General features: G+C 46.2%; 1 protein-coding gene across 1 annotated transcript in view; it reads left to right on the forward strand.

The window, feature by feature from the left end:
- The window catches only part of sspo (SCO-spondin), a 118,696-nt gene that overhangs the window by 33,608 nt on the left and 69,412 nt on the right, over positions 1-15,676 (forward strand). Inside the window, exons 34-44 of the mRNA XM_062957862.1 lie at positions 841-993; positions 1,228-1,368; positions 2,249-2,431; positions 2,536-2,686; positions 3,625-3,784; positions 3,885-3,939; positions 5,567-5,683; positions 7,371-7,589; positions 13,371-13,501; positions 14,043-14,184; positions 15,286-15,450. Of these exons, the coding sequence (XP_062813932.1) occupies positions 841-993; positions 1,228-1,368; positions 2,249-2,431; positions 2,536-2,686; positions 3,625-3,784; positions 3,885-3,939; positions 5,567-5,683; positions 7,371-7,589; positions 13,371-13,501; positions 14,043-14,184; positions 15,286-15,450 (1,617 nt within the window). The remainder of the gene's footprint in view (positions 1-840; positions 994-1,227; positions 1,369-2,248; positions 2,432-2,535; positions 2,687-3,624; positions 3,785-3,884; positions 3,940-5,566; positions 5,684-7,370; positions 7,590-13,370; positions 13,502-14,042; positions 14,185-15,285; positions 15,451-15,676) is intronic.

Genomic DNA, 15,676 nt, shown 5'->3' on the forward strand with positions numbered 1-15,676 from the left:
CAGGAAGGCAAAGGGATGCAAAGTTAGCTTTAAAGTTTAAAAGCATTTATTGAGGTAAAAAGAAATCCATTGGTGGATAGAAAAGGTTTGGAGCTAACTAGCTAATCTATCCTGTTCTAATACACATAGACGGATCAAAATAACAAAGGTATAGATAGCTACATCTTGACTAGTAGAGGGACAAAGTGCGTCCTCTCTCTGGAACAAAGCAGGAAGATGGAATGGCGACCAGCCTCGTGGGTCGCTTCTTCTCTAGGGCCATAAACATTCCAAAGGCCAAATTGGGGAAGTTACGTCAAAGCCCTAGGAGAGATCACATTTCTAAAGCATCAAAGGGTGGGTTGACCTAAATAGGACAGGAAGGAGGAAACAATAGTAAAGCCTAATCAAAGCATGCATGGAACTGGGGAAGGTGTCCCTAACTCTTTTTCTAGGCTTCCTATCTAACCATAGAGACTTAAACAGTACAGGATGACATTTTTCCAACATTGACAACTTGTCGTTCAGCTAAGTTCCATATAATTCTGGGACAGATATTGTTTTTCTTCCTTAACGTAAGGAGCAATCTTATGTTAAGTTTCTGATTTCCTTAACTTAAAGAATCATTGTCTCTGACTATATAAACATGTGTTGTTTACACCATAAGTTCCCAGGTCAGTTATGTCAGTTCAGCAGTTGTCTCATTTCAAAGTTAATCAAATCTTCACCCCCTCCATAATGCCATTTGTCTTAATTTTAGGACGGTATCTTCAGTCTTGCCAAGCCTTAATAGGCCCTTAGCCAGACCCCAGTCATACAATTTCATTCAATCCATACATTGCATCCCTCTCTTCCCCACAGTTGACGGCCGCTGGAGCGAATGGACAACATGGTCCAACTACACCCAGGACTGCCGTGGTGTGGTGGTCCGGCGCCGGGAGTGCCTGCCCTCCCAGAACGGAGGTCTCCATTGCACTGAGACACCAGACGCATCAGCCACTTCGCTAGAGATCCGTGAGTCAGGTCTGGCGGTGAGGTGGTGGGAAGGGGCACCAGTGGGCCCCTCTGCGAATGGGGTGTTTTCCCTTCCTTTTGATATATTGCTGACTCTGTGGCAGAAGAGGGGGCACTCTTTTGTTCCGGATCCCAGGAAAGGAGAAAACCTGTCTTGCATACGTGAGTGACGGCACAATCAGGGTAACACATGCCAAGACTCCTATACACACACCCTTTTGTCATCTCCCACAGAGCTGTGCCAGCAGGAAGACTGCCTCAACGCCTCCACTTGCCCCGGGGAACTGGTCAGCCGGAAGTGTGCCCCCTGCCCCACATCATGCACCGAGCTCTCCAGCCGCACCAGGTGCAGAAAGGACAGGCCCTGCAGGCCAGGTGAGAGCATGAGTTGGTCACAGTGGACACAATAAAGCAGTGCAAGCAGACCACACTGGGTCGGATGACACCCAACAAAACCCAGTGTGTTTTATGCACAGCTAGGCTGAGGGCGCTTCCAGACAGCGCCAAAATGCGGGATTCAAAAGGGGCAAAAAAAAAAAAAAAAGCCTGGACCTCAGAGCAGGTCCCCACACAGACCTGCTGATCACATACCTTCTGTGTCTCGGAATAAAATGGAAGGTGGATGGGGGACCTATGACGGACTTTTTTTTAAAGTATATAGTTATGTGCTAATCTGTATCTGTGAATATAAGAAATACAAGCATATTCACATGTTGCATATATACGGGTCAGCACATAATAGAGGGAATGGAAAAAAAAACAAAACTTCTGCTGGATACCTCCCTTCCCTTAATTATTTCTTAAAGCTCTGTTTACAGTGTTACAGTATTTCCAGTGTTAAAGAGTTTCAGAGAGTTCTACTGGCTCTCAGTTCATGGCTTCTGTGGCTGAATTGATTGTATCTATTCTGTCTGTTCTGTTATTTTTAATTGGTCGAACTGAATTCATTGTAAAATTAAACCACCTTCATATACATCACGTACGGACAAACTTTGGACCTCCAGGTGTTTTGGACTTCAGCTCCTACAATTCCTAATACCCTACTGGTTGTAAGGAACTGTGGGAGTTGAAGTTGATAAACCGGAGGGCCCAAGTTTGTCCATGCCTGATACATATGAATATTCCAGTGAACAAATTTTGTTTCTTGGTATCACAGTGACAGAGGAAGACAAAGTTTTATTACTTGGTAACACAGTGATAGAGGTGGGTCAGCTGCCTTGGTGATGCTCCATCTCTGTCTCTCTCTCTCCGTCAGGCTGCTGGTGTCCCGAGGGGCTGGTCTTGAATGCAGAGCAGCAGTGCGTTCGCCCGAGGGAGTGTCCGTGCCAGGTGGAGGGGGTCCGCTACTGGCCCGGCCAGCTGGTCAAGGTCAACTGCCGGATCTGCACCTGCCAGGAGGGGCAGATGAAGCGCTGCCGGCAGAACCCTGAGTGCACAGGTGGGGCGGCTGGGCTTCTGAGTTCATAGGTGGGCCTCTGAGACTATTTTGAGGAGGCCAGAGGGGCCACTGACGCTGCCTGTTCCTTCTGCCTGTGTCCCCAGTGAATTGCGGCTGGTCCTCCTGGTCTCACTGGGGGGACTGCCTGGGCCCCTGTGGGGTGCAGAGCATCCAGTGGTCTTTCCGCAGCCCCAACAACCCCAGCAAACACGGGAACGGGCGCCAATGCCGCGGCATCTACCGCAAGGCTCGGAGGTGGGTCCAGAGGGAGCGCAAAGGGAAGAGGGGTGCATGGGAAGGGTTCGGGGCACATGGGAAGAGTTCGGGGGGAGTCTCCATCTCATCCAGAACCAGTAAATACTGGTCAGGTCCTTTCAGGACGTGGAAGAAGACAACTGGCAATATTATGCTCATTGTAAAATCTAGAAAATGTCTTGAATGGAGAAGCTGAGAGCAGTGCTCTGAGTGAGTGGGGGGGGGGGGGGAGGTCCTCTTTTGTTTGGACTACATCTCCCAGAATCCTACTGGTAGTTCAAAAAAAAGGAGCATTTCCAGACTCTATTACCAAATGTGTCATTATGTTCCGGTAATGAGTTATTGGCTTTTGTTGTTCTATTTAGAAACAGAAGGGGGAAATATGGCATTCTTGTCTGCTTGATTTCGGCACTGATGTGATCTTTTCCAGTCTCCATTAATCAAGATTTGAGTGCTTTGTTTGTCACAGATCTTAATAATCCACCCTTAAAAATTTGGGCCAGAACTGATGGTAGTCTCCATGACTGTCAAGATGAACGGCCATTGTAGGTTGTCAAATGCTTTCTCTGCATCTGAAAATATCAAGGCTCACTGCATTTCATGGTGGGCCTCATAGTATTCTCCTAGTACTTACACTTAGGTTAAAATCCTGTATGGCATTAATTGTTTTCTTACATCAGGCATGGGTAAATGTCTGCCTTCCCTCCAGGTGTTTTGGACTTCGACTCCCACAATTCCTAACAGCCTCAGGCCCCTTCCTTTTACCCCTCGGCCGCTTAAGCGGCCGAGGGGTAAAAGGAAAGGGCCTGAGGCTGTTAGGAATTGTGGGAGTCGAAGTCCAAAACACCTGGAGGGATAGCTGAAGTTTGTCCATGCCTGTCCGACATCCCTGTTGCGGGATTCTCATTTGTCTCTGTATCCCCCCCTTGACTCCTCAGGTGCCAGACGGAGCCGTGTGAGGAGTGTGAGCACCATGGCCGGGCCCATGCCATGGGCGACCGCTGGCGCTCAGGGCAATGCCAGGTGTGCCAATGCCTCCCCAACCGGACGGTGCAGTGCTCCCAGTACTGCCCTTACAGCACAGTTCCCTGCCCCGAGGTGAGCACAGAGCCTTCCCCAACCCTTGGGGATCCACAAAGAGGGTCCCTCTGCGCATGTGCAGACTCCCAGCCTCCTGACTCTCCACTCTTTGATGCAGGGCCGGGTCCTGGTGGAGGGCTGGGGCGACAACTGCTGCTTCTGCAGGGAAGCCGGTGAGTCCCTAGGTTGGCAGTATCCTTTGTAATAAAGTACTTCCTCTTCTTTGAGGATAGGAGAGCTTTTCCTTTTGAGCCAGAGGGCCAAACAATCCCCATATGTGGAAGTGAATGCCTTCATTAAAAAAACATAAAATTGTGGGAGTTGAAGTCCAAAAAATCTGGGGGGCTGAAGTTTGCCCATCCCTGATTTAAACCCATGGAAAAACCATCCTCTTCATTTTTTACTTATTAATTTATTTACAATATTTATATTCCGCCCTTCTCACCCCGAAGGGAACTTAGCATAGATCACAATGTAAATATACTCGGCAAACATTCAATGCCGGTTTAGACATACGATAGACAGACATATAGAAGTATTTCGGCATTTTCCAACTTCAGTTTCTGGAGGTTATGCTCGATTCCGGCCACAGGGGGTGCTGTCGTTCCATTCACTATGACAACAAGCCTTTATGATCTTAGAATTTTTCCTCCTTGATCTTTGATCGCCAGCATTTTTATGGTGTAAAATACCTCCCGTCTTAAGCGGTGCCTAATTTCTCCTCTCACAGCTCAACTGTTTTTGAACTGCTCAGGTCAGGGGTCCTCAAACTTTTGAAGTGGAGGGCCGGTTCATGGTCCCTCAGACTGTTGAGGGGCTGAATTATCACTTGAAAAAAAAATGCACAAATTCCTATGCACACTGCACATGTCTTATTTGTAGTGCAAAAAACCCCCCAAAACAATTATTTATTTATTTATTTGTTTGTTTACTACATTTATACCCCACCCACTCTCATCCCGAAGGGGGCTCAGAGCAGTTTACAAGTTGTATGTGCATACAATATATTATATTATTAGCATAGCACAATATTAGCATTATATATTACTATATTGTACTATACCACTATACTGTAATATTAATAATATTACATTTAATATATAATTAATATTATTATATTGTATTATTATTAGTATTATATTGTATTACATTATAATATTATTATCAATATTATATGTATATAGGTACACATAGGTACACAATATTATATGTATATAGGTACACATTATTACATAGCACAATATTAGTAAATGAAAAAACAATACAATATTTAAAAATAAGAACAATTTTAACCTACATAATCCTACCAGGATTTCAGTGGGAAGTGTGGGCCTGCTTCTGGCCAATGAGGTAGTCAAGTTAATTAGGATTGTTGTTTTTGTTGCCTTCAAGTCATTTCTGACTTTGGGCGAGCCTAAGTCTAAAACTGAGGGCGGGGGCCAGGTCAATGACCTTGGAGGGCCGCATCCGGCCCCCGGGCCTTAGTTTGGGGACCCCTGGCTTAGGTGGACAGTGAGCTAGGCTAACGTTTGGGTGCACAATCCGACTCAGGCTTTGAACTGTCAACCTTCCGGTCGGTAGTGATCTATTGCTGCTGGCGATTAACCAACTGTGCTACAGCCTGACCCTTCTTTTAAATCCGTGGAGAACAAGATGGAAATAGAGTCACAATGAACGTAACATACTGCACGGCAGAGAGAAGGCAAAAGAACGCTTCGTCTTATAACCTGAGCTGCTCAAGTGTTGTCTTCTTTGTTAGCCTTTGGGTCTCACCTGGCCTCTTGTTTCCTTTCTGTTTAGATGAGGACAGGACGGTCGCTCCTACTGCAGTCGGACCCTCGCGACCCTCTGGGGTCAGTCCTACGGCCACCTCCACCACAGCCCGCCTTAGCACCTTCCCTCTGCCCCCGATGGGAGGTGAGTCCCATCCATCAGACCTCTCCTTCTATCGTCCAGGGTGGACAACAGGACCCCTGAAGCCACATGTGGCCTATGGGGCCCTACAATGGCCTCCAGGGAGCGTCTTGTATGTTTCTTCCCAATTCTCTGCAGGGAGCCTTTTGCAAGACCAGAATTAAACTTCCCTTATAGTGATTGGCTTTGCCCTATAATATGGGATCTCAGGACGACTTACAAATAAAACTGATACAAATGGCCTAGAACAATTCCAGGTTAATAATAATAATAATAATAATAATAATAATAATAATAATAATAATACAGTAGAGTCTCACTTATCCAACATTCGCTTATCCAACGTTCTGGATTATCCAACGCATTTTTGTAGTCAATGTTTTCAATATATCGTGATTTTTTGGTGCTAAATTCATAAATACAGTAATTACTACGTAGCATTACTGCATATTGAACTACTTTTTCTGTCAAATTTGTTGTATAACATGATGTTTTGGTGCTTAATTTGTAAAATCATAACCTAATTTGATGTTTAATAGGCTTCTCCTTAATCTCTCCTTATTATCCAACATATTCGCTTATCCAACGTTCTGCCGGCCCGTTTATGTTGGATAAGTGAGACTCTACTGTAATAATAATAATAATAATAATCATCATCATCATCATCATCATCATCATCCAGGCAGCAGAAAGATTGATGAGAAACAACTGGAAAAACTGACACAATACGAGGATTTAAAGATTGAACTGCAAAGACTCTGACACCAGCCAGTCAAGGTGGTTCCAGTGGTGATTGACACAGTGGGTGCAGAGCTGAAGCCCTCGGCCTGTACTTAAATACAATCAGCGCTAACCAAATGACCACCTGTCAGTTGCAAAAGGCCACCCTACTCAGATCTGCACACATTATTTGCCGATACATCACACAGTCCTAGACACTTGGGAAGTGTCCGATGTGTGATCCGATACAATAGCCGGCAATTTGCTGTGTACTAATCTTGTTGTGTATCAAATAATAATAATAATTTAAACAAACTCAGAATTATTATCTTAAAATAGCTTGAATGTTGACAACAAACAAAGGCATGCCAATGTGAAAAAAAGTTTTTTTTTCGTGTCAGGAGCAACCGGAGTTGCTTCTGGAGTGAGAGAATTGGCCGTCTGCAAGGACGTTGCCCAGGGGACGCCCGGATGTTTTGATGTTTTACCATCCTTGTGGGAAGCTTCTCTCATGTCCCCGCATGGAGCTGGAGCTGATAGAGGGAGCTCATCCACACTCTCCCCGGGTGGGATTCGAAACTGGCAGCCTTCAAGTCAGCCACCCAACTTTCAAGTCACGAGGCTTTTATCCCCTAGGCCACCGGAGGCTCTGGGAAAAAAGTAAAAAGACACAAATGCTATAATGATGTTTGCCCCTGGCACTACAAAGGAGCCAAATTCAGAGCCAAGCTGGCCTTCAAAAGCAGCACATTCTGTAATGGAGAAGAGGCCACAGTAGAGAGAAGCCTTTATTTCCCCAGCTTTGGGTGGAACAGTCCAGGAGGTCCTCTCCAGCAGTCCCTGGGAAGGCATGCATAGGGAAGGCACTCCTTAATTGTCCCAAAAGTGACCCTTGCAAGCTTGGATGTATGGTGTGCTGCATGCGCAATGGTAGTGTCATCCTGACCTTCCAGTTCTGTCTCCGCCACAGACCTCTGCTACAGCCCCCTGGGCATTGCCTCCCTGCCGGATGCCAGCTTCAGCGCCTCCTCGGAGCAGCCGGAGAACCCAGCTCATGCCGCGCGACTCAACGGCGTCCTGCCCAACTCCGACTTGCAGGGATGGGGTCCGCGGGCAGAGGCCTATCCCGAGCTCCTCTCCCGACCACCCTTCCTGGAGGTGGACCTAGGGGAGCCCCGGAACCTGACGGGTAGGTGGACATGTCATGAATACTTTTTGAACCTTAAACATGTTCTTTATGTTGTGGTAATCTCTGAGCGGTTAGACTCAATTTAACCCTCTCTGGGTGAGATTCCACCAAAATGCAGCAGAGTAGCAAAAGCAAAAGCTTTCAAGTGCAGCAGTTACTTACAAAGAGATTACAGATCCACCTAACTACGGTTAGGTGGATCTGTAATTGGCTAAGCGAACGAACCCAAAGGGTGCTCACCAATGCGTCGTCTTCATCTTGGAAAGAAGTCACGAGTGGAGTGCCGCAGGGCTCCGTCCTGGGCCTGGTTCTGTTCAACATCTTTATTAATGACTTAGACGAAGGGTTAGAAGGCACAATCAAGTTTGCAGATGACACAAAACTGGGAGGGATAGCTAACACTCCAGAAGACAGGAGCAGAATTCAAAACGATCTTGACAGACTAGAGAGATGATGGGCCAAAACTAACAAAATGAAGTTCAACAGGGACAAATGCAAGATACTTCACTTCGGCAGAAAAAATGGAAATCAAAGATACAGAATGGGGGACGATGCCTGGCTTGACAGCAGTGTGTGCGAAAAAGACCTTGGAGTCCTCGTGGGGAGGAAGGGGAACATGAGCCAGGAATGTGATGCGGCTGCTAAAAAAGCCAATGGGATTCTGTCCTGCATCAATAGGGGAATAGCGTCTAGATCCAGGGAAGTCCTGCTCCCCCTTATTCTATTCTGCCTTGGTCAGACCACACCTGGAATCACACTGGGTCCAATTTTGGGCACCACAGTTGAAGGGAGATGTTGACAAGCTGGAGAGCGTCCAGGGGAGGGCAACTAAAATGATTAAGGGTCTGGAGAACAAGCCCTATGAGGAGCGGCTTAAAGAGCTGGGCATGTTTAGCCTGCAGAATAGAAGGCTGAGAGGAGACATGATAGCCATGTACAAATATGTGAGGGGAAGTCATAGGCAGGAGGGAGCAAACTTGTTTTCTGCTGCCCTGCAGACTAGGACGCAAGGGAACAAGGGCTTCAAAGTACAGGAAAGGAAGGAGATTCCACCTGAACATCAGGAAGAACTTCCTCACTGTGAGAAGGGCTGTTCGACAGTGGAACTCTCTCCCCGGGGCCGTGGTGGAGGCTCCTTCCTTGGAGGCTTTTAAGCAGAGGCTGGATGGCTGGATGGCCATCTGTCGGGGGTGCTTTGAATGCGATTTTCCTGCTTCTTGCAGGGGGTTGGACTAGATGGCCCATGAGGTCTCTTCCAACTCTACTATTCTATGATTCTATGATTCTATGAGAAGCCTTTCAACTTAGGATGGCAATGGACTGCAGAGTCTCAATAAAAGTTCAAAAAATATTTATTTAGGTAAAAAGAACTCCATTGTCGATAGAAAGGCTTGGGAGCTGTCTAGTCTACTCTAGACTGGTTTCTAAGGAAAAATAAGAAAGGACAAACATCTGAATAGTTACATCTTGCCAGGAGAGATGCTTCTTGTTAGCTAGAAGAACAAAGGGAGAAGAGAGAACCAAAATGGTTCCAGTTTATTGGGGCCATAAAAGACATTCTGACCAATGAGAAGTTAGTGTCTCTGGAGATTCACATTTCCGCTAACTTCAAAGTAAGGGATGTGACGTAAACAGGATAGAGTCAAACACAGTGAAGCCTGTCTAGGCATGCTTTGGAAACAGGGAAAGGATTCCCTCAATCTAACTCTATCATCTATCTAACTACATCTAGGCTTGAGTCGTCCAGGGTGATTCCCAACACTTTAATCCGTTTTCAGTGGCAGAAAGTGCATCAGGCACGTTTAGAGAAAGCAATAGACACACAGGCTCCAGTACTGGGTTTTATAATCGCTATGTTGATGACACACACAAAGGGGAACATTCACATTTGCTCAGCTTTCACTCGCATACATTCAACACATGCATACTCACCACCCTTTCCCATTCAGTCCATCTTGGAAGGAGATGGGTGGCCAGACTGCATTCCTCATAGATCTGCCACACAGATTGCTGCTATAGTCCTCCCCCCCCCCACCTTTGAAGTTGATGGATTTGCATTGGTGGTTGTTTGATATTATTACTATTATATAAACCTTTGTTTTAATTTCTGTTTTATCATCTTCTTGTGTTTTAAACTGTGTATATTGTTTAATGTATTTGTGTTTTAAACTGTGTATATTGTTTAATGCTGTTACTTTTGTAACGTTGTGAGCCGCCCCGAGTCCCCACGGGGAGATGGTGGCGGGGTATAAATAAAGTTTTATTATTATTATTATTATTATTATTAAAAAGGTCTCTTCATGTAGTACTGTTACATAACAACAGTTGTTGCTTTGACAACTTCTCATTCAGCTAAGACTTGTTGAAGCTCCCATCAATTCCAGAACAGATGTTGTTTTTCTTCTTTAACATAAGGATCCATTGTTTCAACATTCCTTAACTTACTATGTAAATGTATGTTTACCCCAAAAGTTCCTAGGTCAGTGATCGTCAGTTGTCAAGGACAGAACGCCACAAGATAAGATATAACAAAGTTTATTGGAGTTACAGAACCAAAAATGCCCGTAAAAGACAAGGACTAGGCAAACATTGGCCTTAAAAGTAAAAAGACACAAGGAAAACGTTCAAAAGATAAACCGGATTAAACCGGAGTTTAATCCGGGTTAAACCAAAAAAGCTTACTTCAGCCTGGGACTAAAACAAACAAAAGCTGGTGAACAAAAGGTTCAAAGGAATACAAAAACTGGCAGCAGATGCTTCTCTGCTGCCAAAGGCTATGTTTGAGTAACTAAGAGGTTACTCCTCCACACAGCAAGCAATTTCCAGATACAAACGCAGCATTCAAGGGCAGAAGCGGTCAGCGAAGTTCCAATCCGGTCCGAAGGTCGTAAGGCAGGTACAGGCGTTTGTAGTTCACCAGGTCCAACGATAATCACAGGAAGGAGAGTCCGAGGCCGTAGTCAGTCAGTCAGTCAGTCAGTCCAGAATAAACAGATGGCGTCCGTCAAGAAGACGACGGAGGTCCAAGGTAGTCAGCAAACGAATCACACCCGTCTTCAGGAATTTCCCACACAGAACCCAAGCGTTCGTCCAGATTACCTTGCCCAACGCAATTAGCCATTGCTTCCAAACCCCATTTTATGCCAGTTTACAGCTCCTCATCACTATCAGCTGTTACCCTAATCCCAGGCGTTTCCTCATCACTTTCCTCATCAGAACTGGAACACCTTTGACTACGCCCCACAGCATCCCCAGCTGTGGATCCCGTCCCATCCCTCCAGCTTGTCCACGGGTCTAATCCTGAAGGTCCCCAATCGCCTTCCATACTATCATTGCCAGTGGCACCCAAATCCTCCCTCACACGAGTCCATTCCATGTCATCCTCCTCTGAGCTAACCATCTCTTCCTCCATTCTCTCAGTAAAACCCTCAAAGGAGTCCTCATCAGATGGTTCTGCAAATAAGTCCCGCAGCCGCTTCCTTTCTCGCTCCTCGAGAGTATCTGACTCCCGAGGAGTCTTACGACCACGTCTCCCAGTATCAGAGCCATAAGGCTCAACCATAACATCAGTTCAGCAGTTTTTCCACATCAGCACTTTCATACCAACGTTAGTCCAATCTTCACCTCCTTTGTTTCTCCATAATACAGTTTTCCAAGTTCCAAATTTCTTAGGATGGTGTCTTCAGCCTTGGCAGGCCTTCATAGCTCTTTAGCCAGACCCCAATCATACAATTTCATTCACAGCCTCTCCGGAGGAAGGGGCACAGGCTTCAGGAATGGAGGAAAAAGCACTTGGTTTTCACTGAAGATTAGCAAGAACTTCCTGACCATAATAAAGGCTGTTCCACAGTGGAACTCTCTGCCTCGGAGTGTGGTGGAGGCTCCTTCTTTGGAGGCTTTTAAGCAGAGGCTGGGTGGCCATATGTTGAGAAGAATTGGATGGGGCTTTTTCTGCTTGGCAGAAAGAAGGAGGTTCAACTGGATGGCCCCTGAATGTTCTTTCCAACTCCAGGGTTCTATGATTCTGTGATAGGTTTCCAAGAGCTTTGCAGGAAAATAAAAATTTTATCGTCTCAGAAGCGATTTGAGAACATACTTCAGTCGTTTCTGGTGTGAGAGAATTGGCTGTCTACAGAGATGTTGCCCAGGGGGTGCCTGGATGTGTTACCATCCTGTTGGGAGGCTTCTTTCATGTCCCCACAAGCTAGAGCTGACAGATGGGAGCTCACTCCATCTTGCGGATTTGAACCAGCAACCTTCAGGTCAGCAACCCAACCTTCAGGTCAGCAGTTCAGCTGGCACAAGGGTTTAACCCATTTCACCATTGTGCCTCACATAGGAAAAGATGCAAATGCCACTTTGGAGGTTCCTCACAGCTCCCAGATTCCAGCCATCCATCTTGGCCACTTGTTGTCCAACAGAGTAGCTTTCCAAAGCTTCATTAGCCCAACATTTTGAACTCTCGAAGGTGTCTCCTCTGTGTTTGCCTTGCCACAAGTCTCTTCTCTCTAAACCTCACCCTGAAATCTTCACAGAGGCAGGGCAACCTGGGATATGGAACACCGCTTGGGAAGTACGCCTTTGCATATTTGAATCATACTGTGAGAAAGGGAAGTTTCCAGAGCTTTTCAAAGCTTCATTAGCCCAACGTTTTGAACTCTCAAAGGTGTCTCCTCCACGCTTGCCCTGCCACAAGTCTCTCCTCTCTCAGCCTCACCCTGACATCTTCACAGAGGCAGGGCACCCTGGGATATGGAACACCGCTTGCAAGAGGTTGGGAAGTACGCCATGCCATATTTGATTTGCACTATGAGAATGAGAAGTTTCCAGAGCTACTGCTCCACTGAATGAGATTTTGTGGATTTTTGATTAATTTTCACACGTCAGGACAATTTTTACAAAAAGAATCACAAACAAGGGCTTCTCCAGGCTCTGAGGTCTTCAGTAGAAGACCTTCTCTCAGGGCCATCAATCCGGTGAGGATCTGAGGCACAGCCTTCTCAACAGCTACTCCCAGAATGGCCTCCTCATTGTCTTCCTTAGTTGACAGAGACTTTAAAAATTAGGCTATGTTTTTAGCATTTAAACTTTTACAGAAAGAGCTTTCGGGAAGGCTTTTTAGAGAGACAAGGTACTGTGCTCTATTGGATCTACTTTTTATCATCTTTAAATTGTTTCTAATGTGAATGATTGCTTAATATTATTCAGAGTTAACCTTTTTTATGTTTCAAACATATTGAATTCTCTGGGTTCAGTGGATATAGCGAGATATCAATAAAACTATTTAACAACATTTTAAATTGTTTCTGTTCCTGGGTTGAAAGTGTTATTCCCTGTTCACTTGTGCAGTCCTTACTCTGAAAGTAGTTGTTCTACTCCAGAAACTTCATTTTTGTAGCTGCCACTAATTGGAATTGGTTGAGAATCCATGAGAGATTCACTGAAAATCTAGAGCAGAATGTGCTGCAGGATGTCCCTCTCTCCCACAAAAACAATGGTTTTTTTTGCAAGTTTAATAAACTTTTCCCATTTTTAAATGATGGAACCAATTTGGAAATGACATTTATTACCCAGGAGCAAAAATTGTGTTAAATAGTGCAATATTAAAGCTTATCCCCCCTCTCCATACTTGCTGCTGGGATTTCCTGAAATCTCCCCTTGGTCCAGGGATCTGGAGGAAAGAGAAGGATTCCACATGGCATCTGTGGGATCCAATGCTGGAAAAAATACGTTGTTCTATTTGTAAGTGGTGCCGAATGCTTGTGTTCTGCCCTTCCTCAGGGGTGGTGACGCAGGGGGCAGGGTCCTCGGACGCCTTTGTCTCCAGCTTCTTCCTGCAGTTCAGCCTGGACGGCGTGGGGTGGCATGACTACCAGGAAGCCTCCTCCACAGGCACCACACCTGAGCCAAAGGTAAGGGCCTCGCCTGGCATGGAAGATGGGCAAGATGTCGGGCCCTGGGGAGAGAATGTGAGGCTGGGAACCTGTGGTTATTAAGGCTGATAGTGTGGCAGAGCCCGTGTTCTCCATGAGGACCATCTCAGAAGCTCCTGCTGGGAGGAATGACTCCCTGATGTGGCCTCAGATTCTGAGGAACCTTCTTATTTCATCTTCTCATTTCCTGCCCAGACCCTCTTATTTATCCAATTGTATTTCTTGTCTGTTCTGCAATGGAAGCGTATAGTTGTGTCAGGTCTAATCTACACTGTCATATAATCCGGTTTCTGAATCCAGATAATGTGCTTTGAACTGAATTATATGGCAGTGTAGACCAGGCATGGACAAACTTCAGTCCTTCAGTGCTTTGGATTTCAACTCTGGCTGTTAGGAATTGTGGGAGTTGAAGTCCAAAACACCTGGGCGGGCAAAGTTTTCCCACGCCTGGTCTAAGGGTTCCCCTTGCCCTTCTGTGACCATTCTGTGCTCTCCCTTTCCCCTCCTCTCCTCTTTTCAGCTCTTCCAGGGGAATTTGGATGACTCGACCCCGGTGGTGCGAACCTTCCATCACATGGTGCAAGCCCAGCGCATCCGCCTCTTTCCCCGTGACTTCCACAACGGGATCTTCTTACGCATGGAGTTGCTGGGCTGCGGGAAAGGTGTGGCCCTGGGGGGTATAATTCTCCCAACGAGTTGTGGAGGGAACGGGAGGAAGGGGCTTGGAGTTGTTAGGCCACTGCTTCCTCTCCCTCCTTGTTCCCAAGCAGGAATCTCTTGCCCAACACCACAGTGTAGGATTTTAATGTGCCATCTTATCTAATGTGTACCTCAATTTTAGCAATGCAATGTAGCCAAAAAAGATGAGCTTTTGACTCAAGTGTCGCAGCCCAGACCCCAAGCTACCTATGACCAGAGCATTACACAGGAGTCCAGAGTAAAGACAAACAAAAAAAATGCACAAAAGATATATGGTAAAAAGCAGGATTGAGGAAAGAAGTCAATAATCAAATGTCTCTTGTTAATCCAAAAGCAAGGCAGTTCAAGAACAATGCCAAAAACCAAAAAGCAACTTGAATCCATAAGCACAACTTGAACAAGAATACACAACACAAACATGGAAAATCTCCCAGAATACCTGAATCCCAACACCAGGACAAGAACCAGAGAACCCAGGCCTAACTGTAACTTGAAAAAGCCACGTTGCCTGAACTGAAGAGTAAAGAGCCTGTAGCTCCTAATATACCAACATGAAAGCATTACGTCTCCCTGGAACTTTAGCTTCCCACGGAGGTGTGTTGAGAGGTGTGTTGACCTACAAAGCTGGCTATCTGCTCGAGGCAATCCTCCTGGCTTAGGTCAATATCACTAGGTGCGTTCCCATGAGAAATTTTCATCAGTTCGTCTTTGCTATCCGGAGAGGACGATTCCAACTCCTGTGACTGGCCTTGAAGGCCTGGAGGATCAGAGGCAATTATATTCTTAGGCCCATCTGTGCCTATGTCTCAAGCAGTTTCATTTTCTGGCTCTGCATGAGAATGAATCCCAGAGCCTTCTGCATCAGAATGAATCCCAGGAAAGTCCACAATCCCATCTTACTCTAAATCATCAGTGAACCTACCAACCCCTGCCTACTGTGCCTGAGCTTTTCCTGTGCCCTAGTATTTGCTGTTAAGTGGTGGCTCACGTAACAGGTCTTCCAGAGCTTCCTTTGACTCCCCCCTTGTAACCCTTGGCCCCTTTCTTCACCTCCCCACCCGCAGTGTCCCCCGAGCGCCCTGAAGCCCCAGTATCTCCCCCGGGATGGAGGACTTGCCGGAGCCGGGAATTCCAGTGCCAGAATGGGCGATGTGTCCCAGCTGGCCCCAATGGCACTATCTGCAATGGGGTGGACGACTGCGGGGACCTCTCTGACGAGTGGCGCTGTGGTGAGCGGGAAATGGAAGCCCCTGTGTGAAATGGAGTGGTGGGTGGGAAACAGTTCCCTCACATTCCCCCAGAAATGATGTAATGCTACATCAGCAGCTACATTTGTAGATCATTTGGCTGTTTCAGGGAAAATTTTCAGAAATTGACTATCTTCCAAATTGGCCTTGAAATCTTAGAAAATAATGGTGGAGCATCTCTTGGGGGATTTGGGGGTTTACAGGAGGA

Source organism: Anolis carolinensis, chromosome 6, assembly GCF_035594765.1.
Source record: "Anolis carolinensis isolate JA03-04 chromosome 6, rAnoCar3.1.pri, whole genome shotgun sequence".
Lineage (NCBI taxonomy): Eukaryota > Metazoa > Chordata > Lepidosauria > Squamata > Dactyloidae > Anolis > Anolis carolinensis.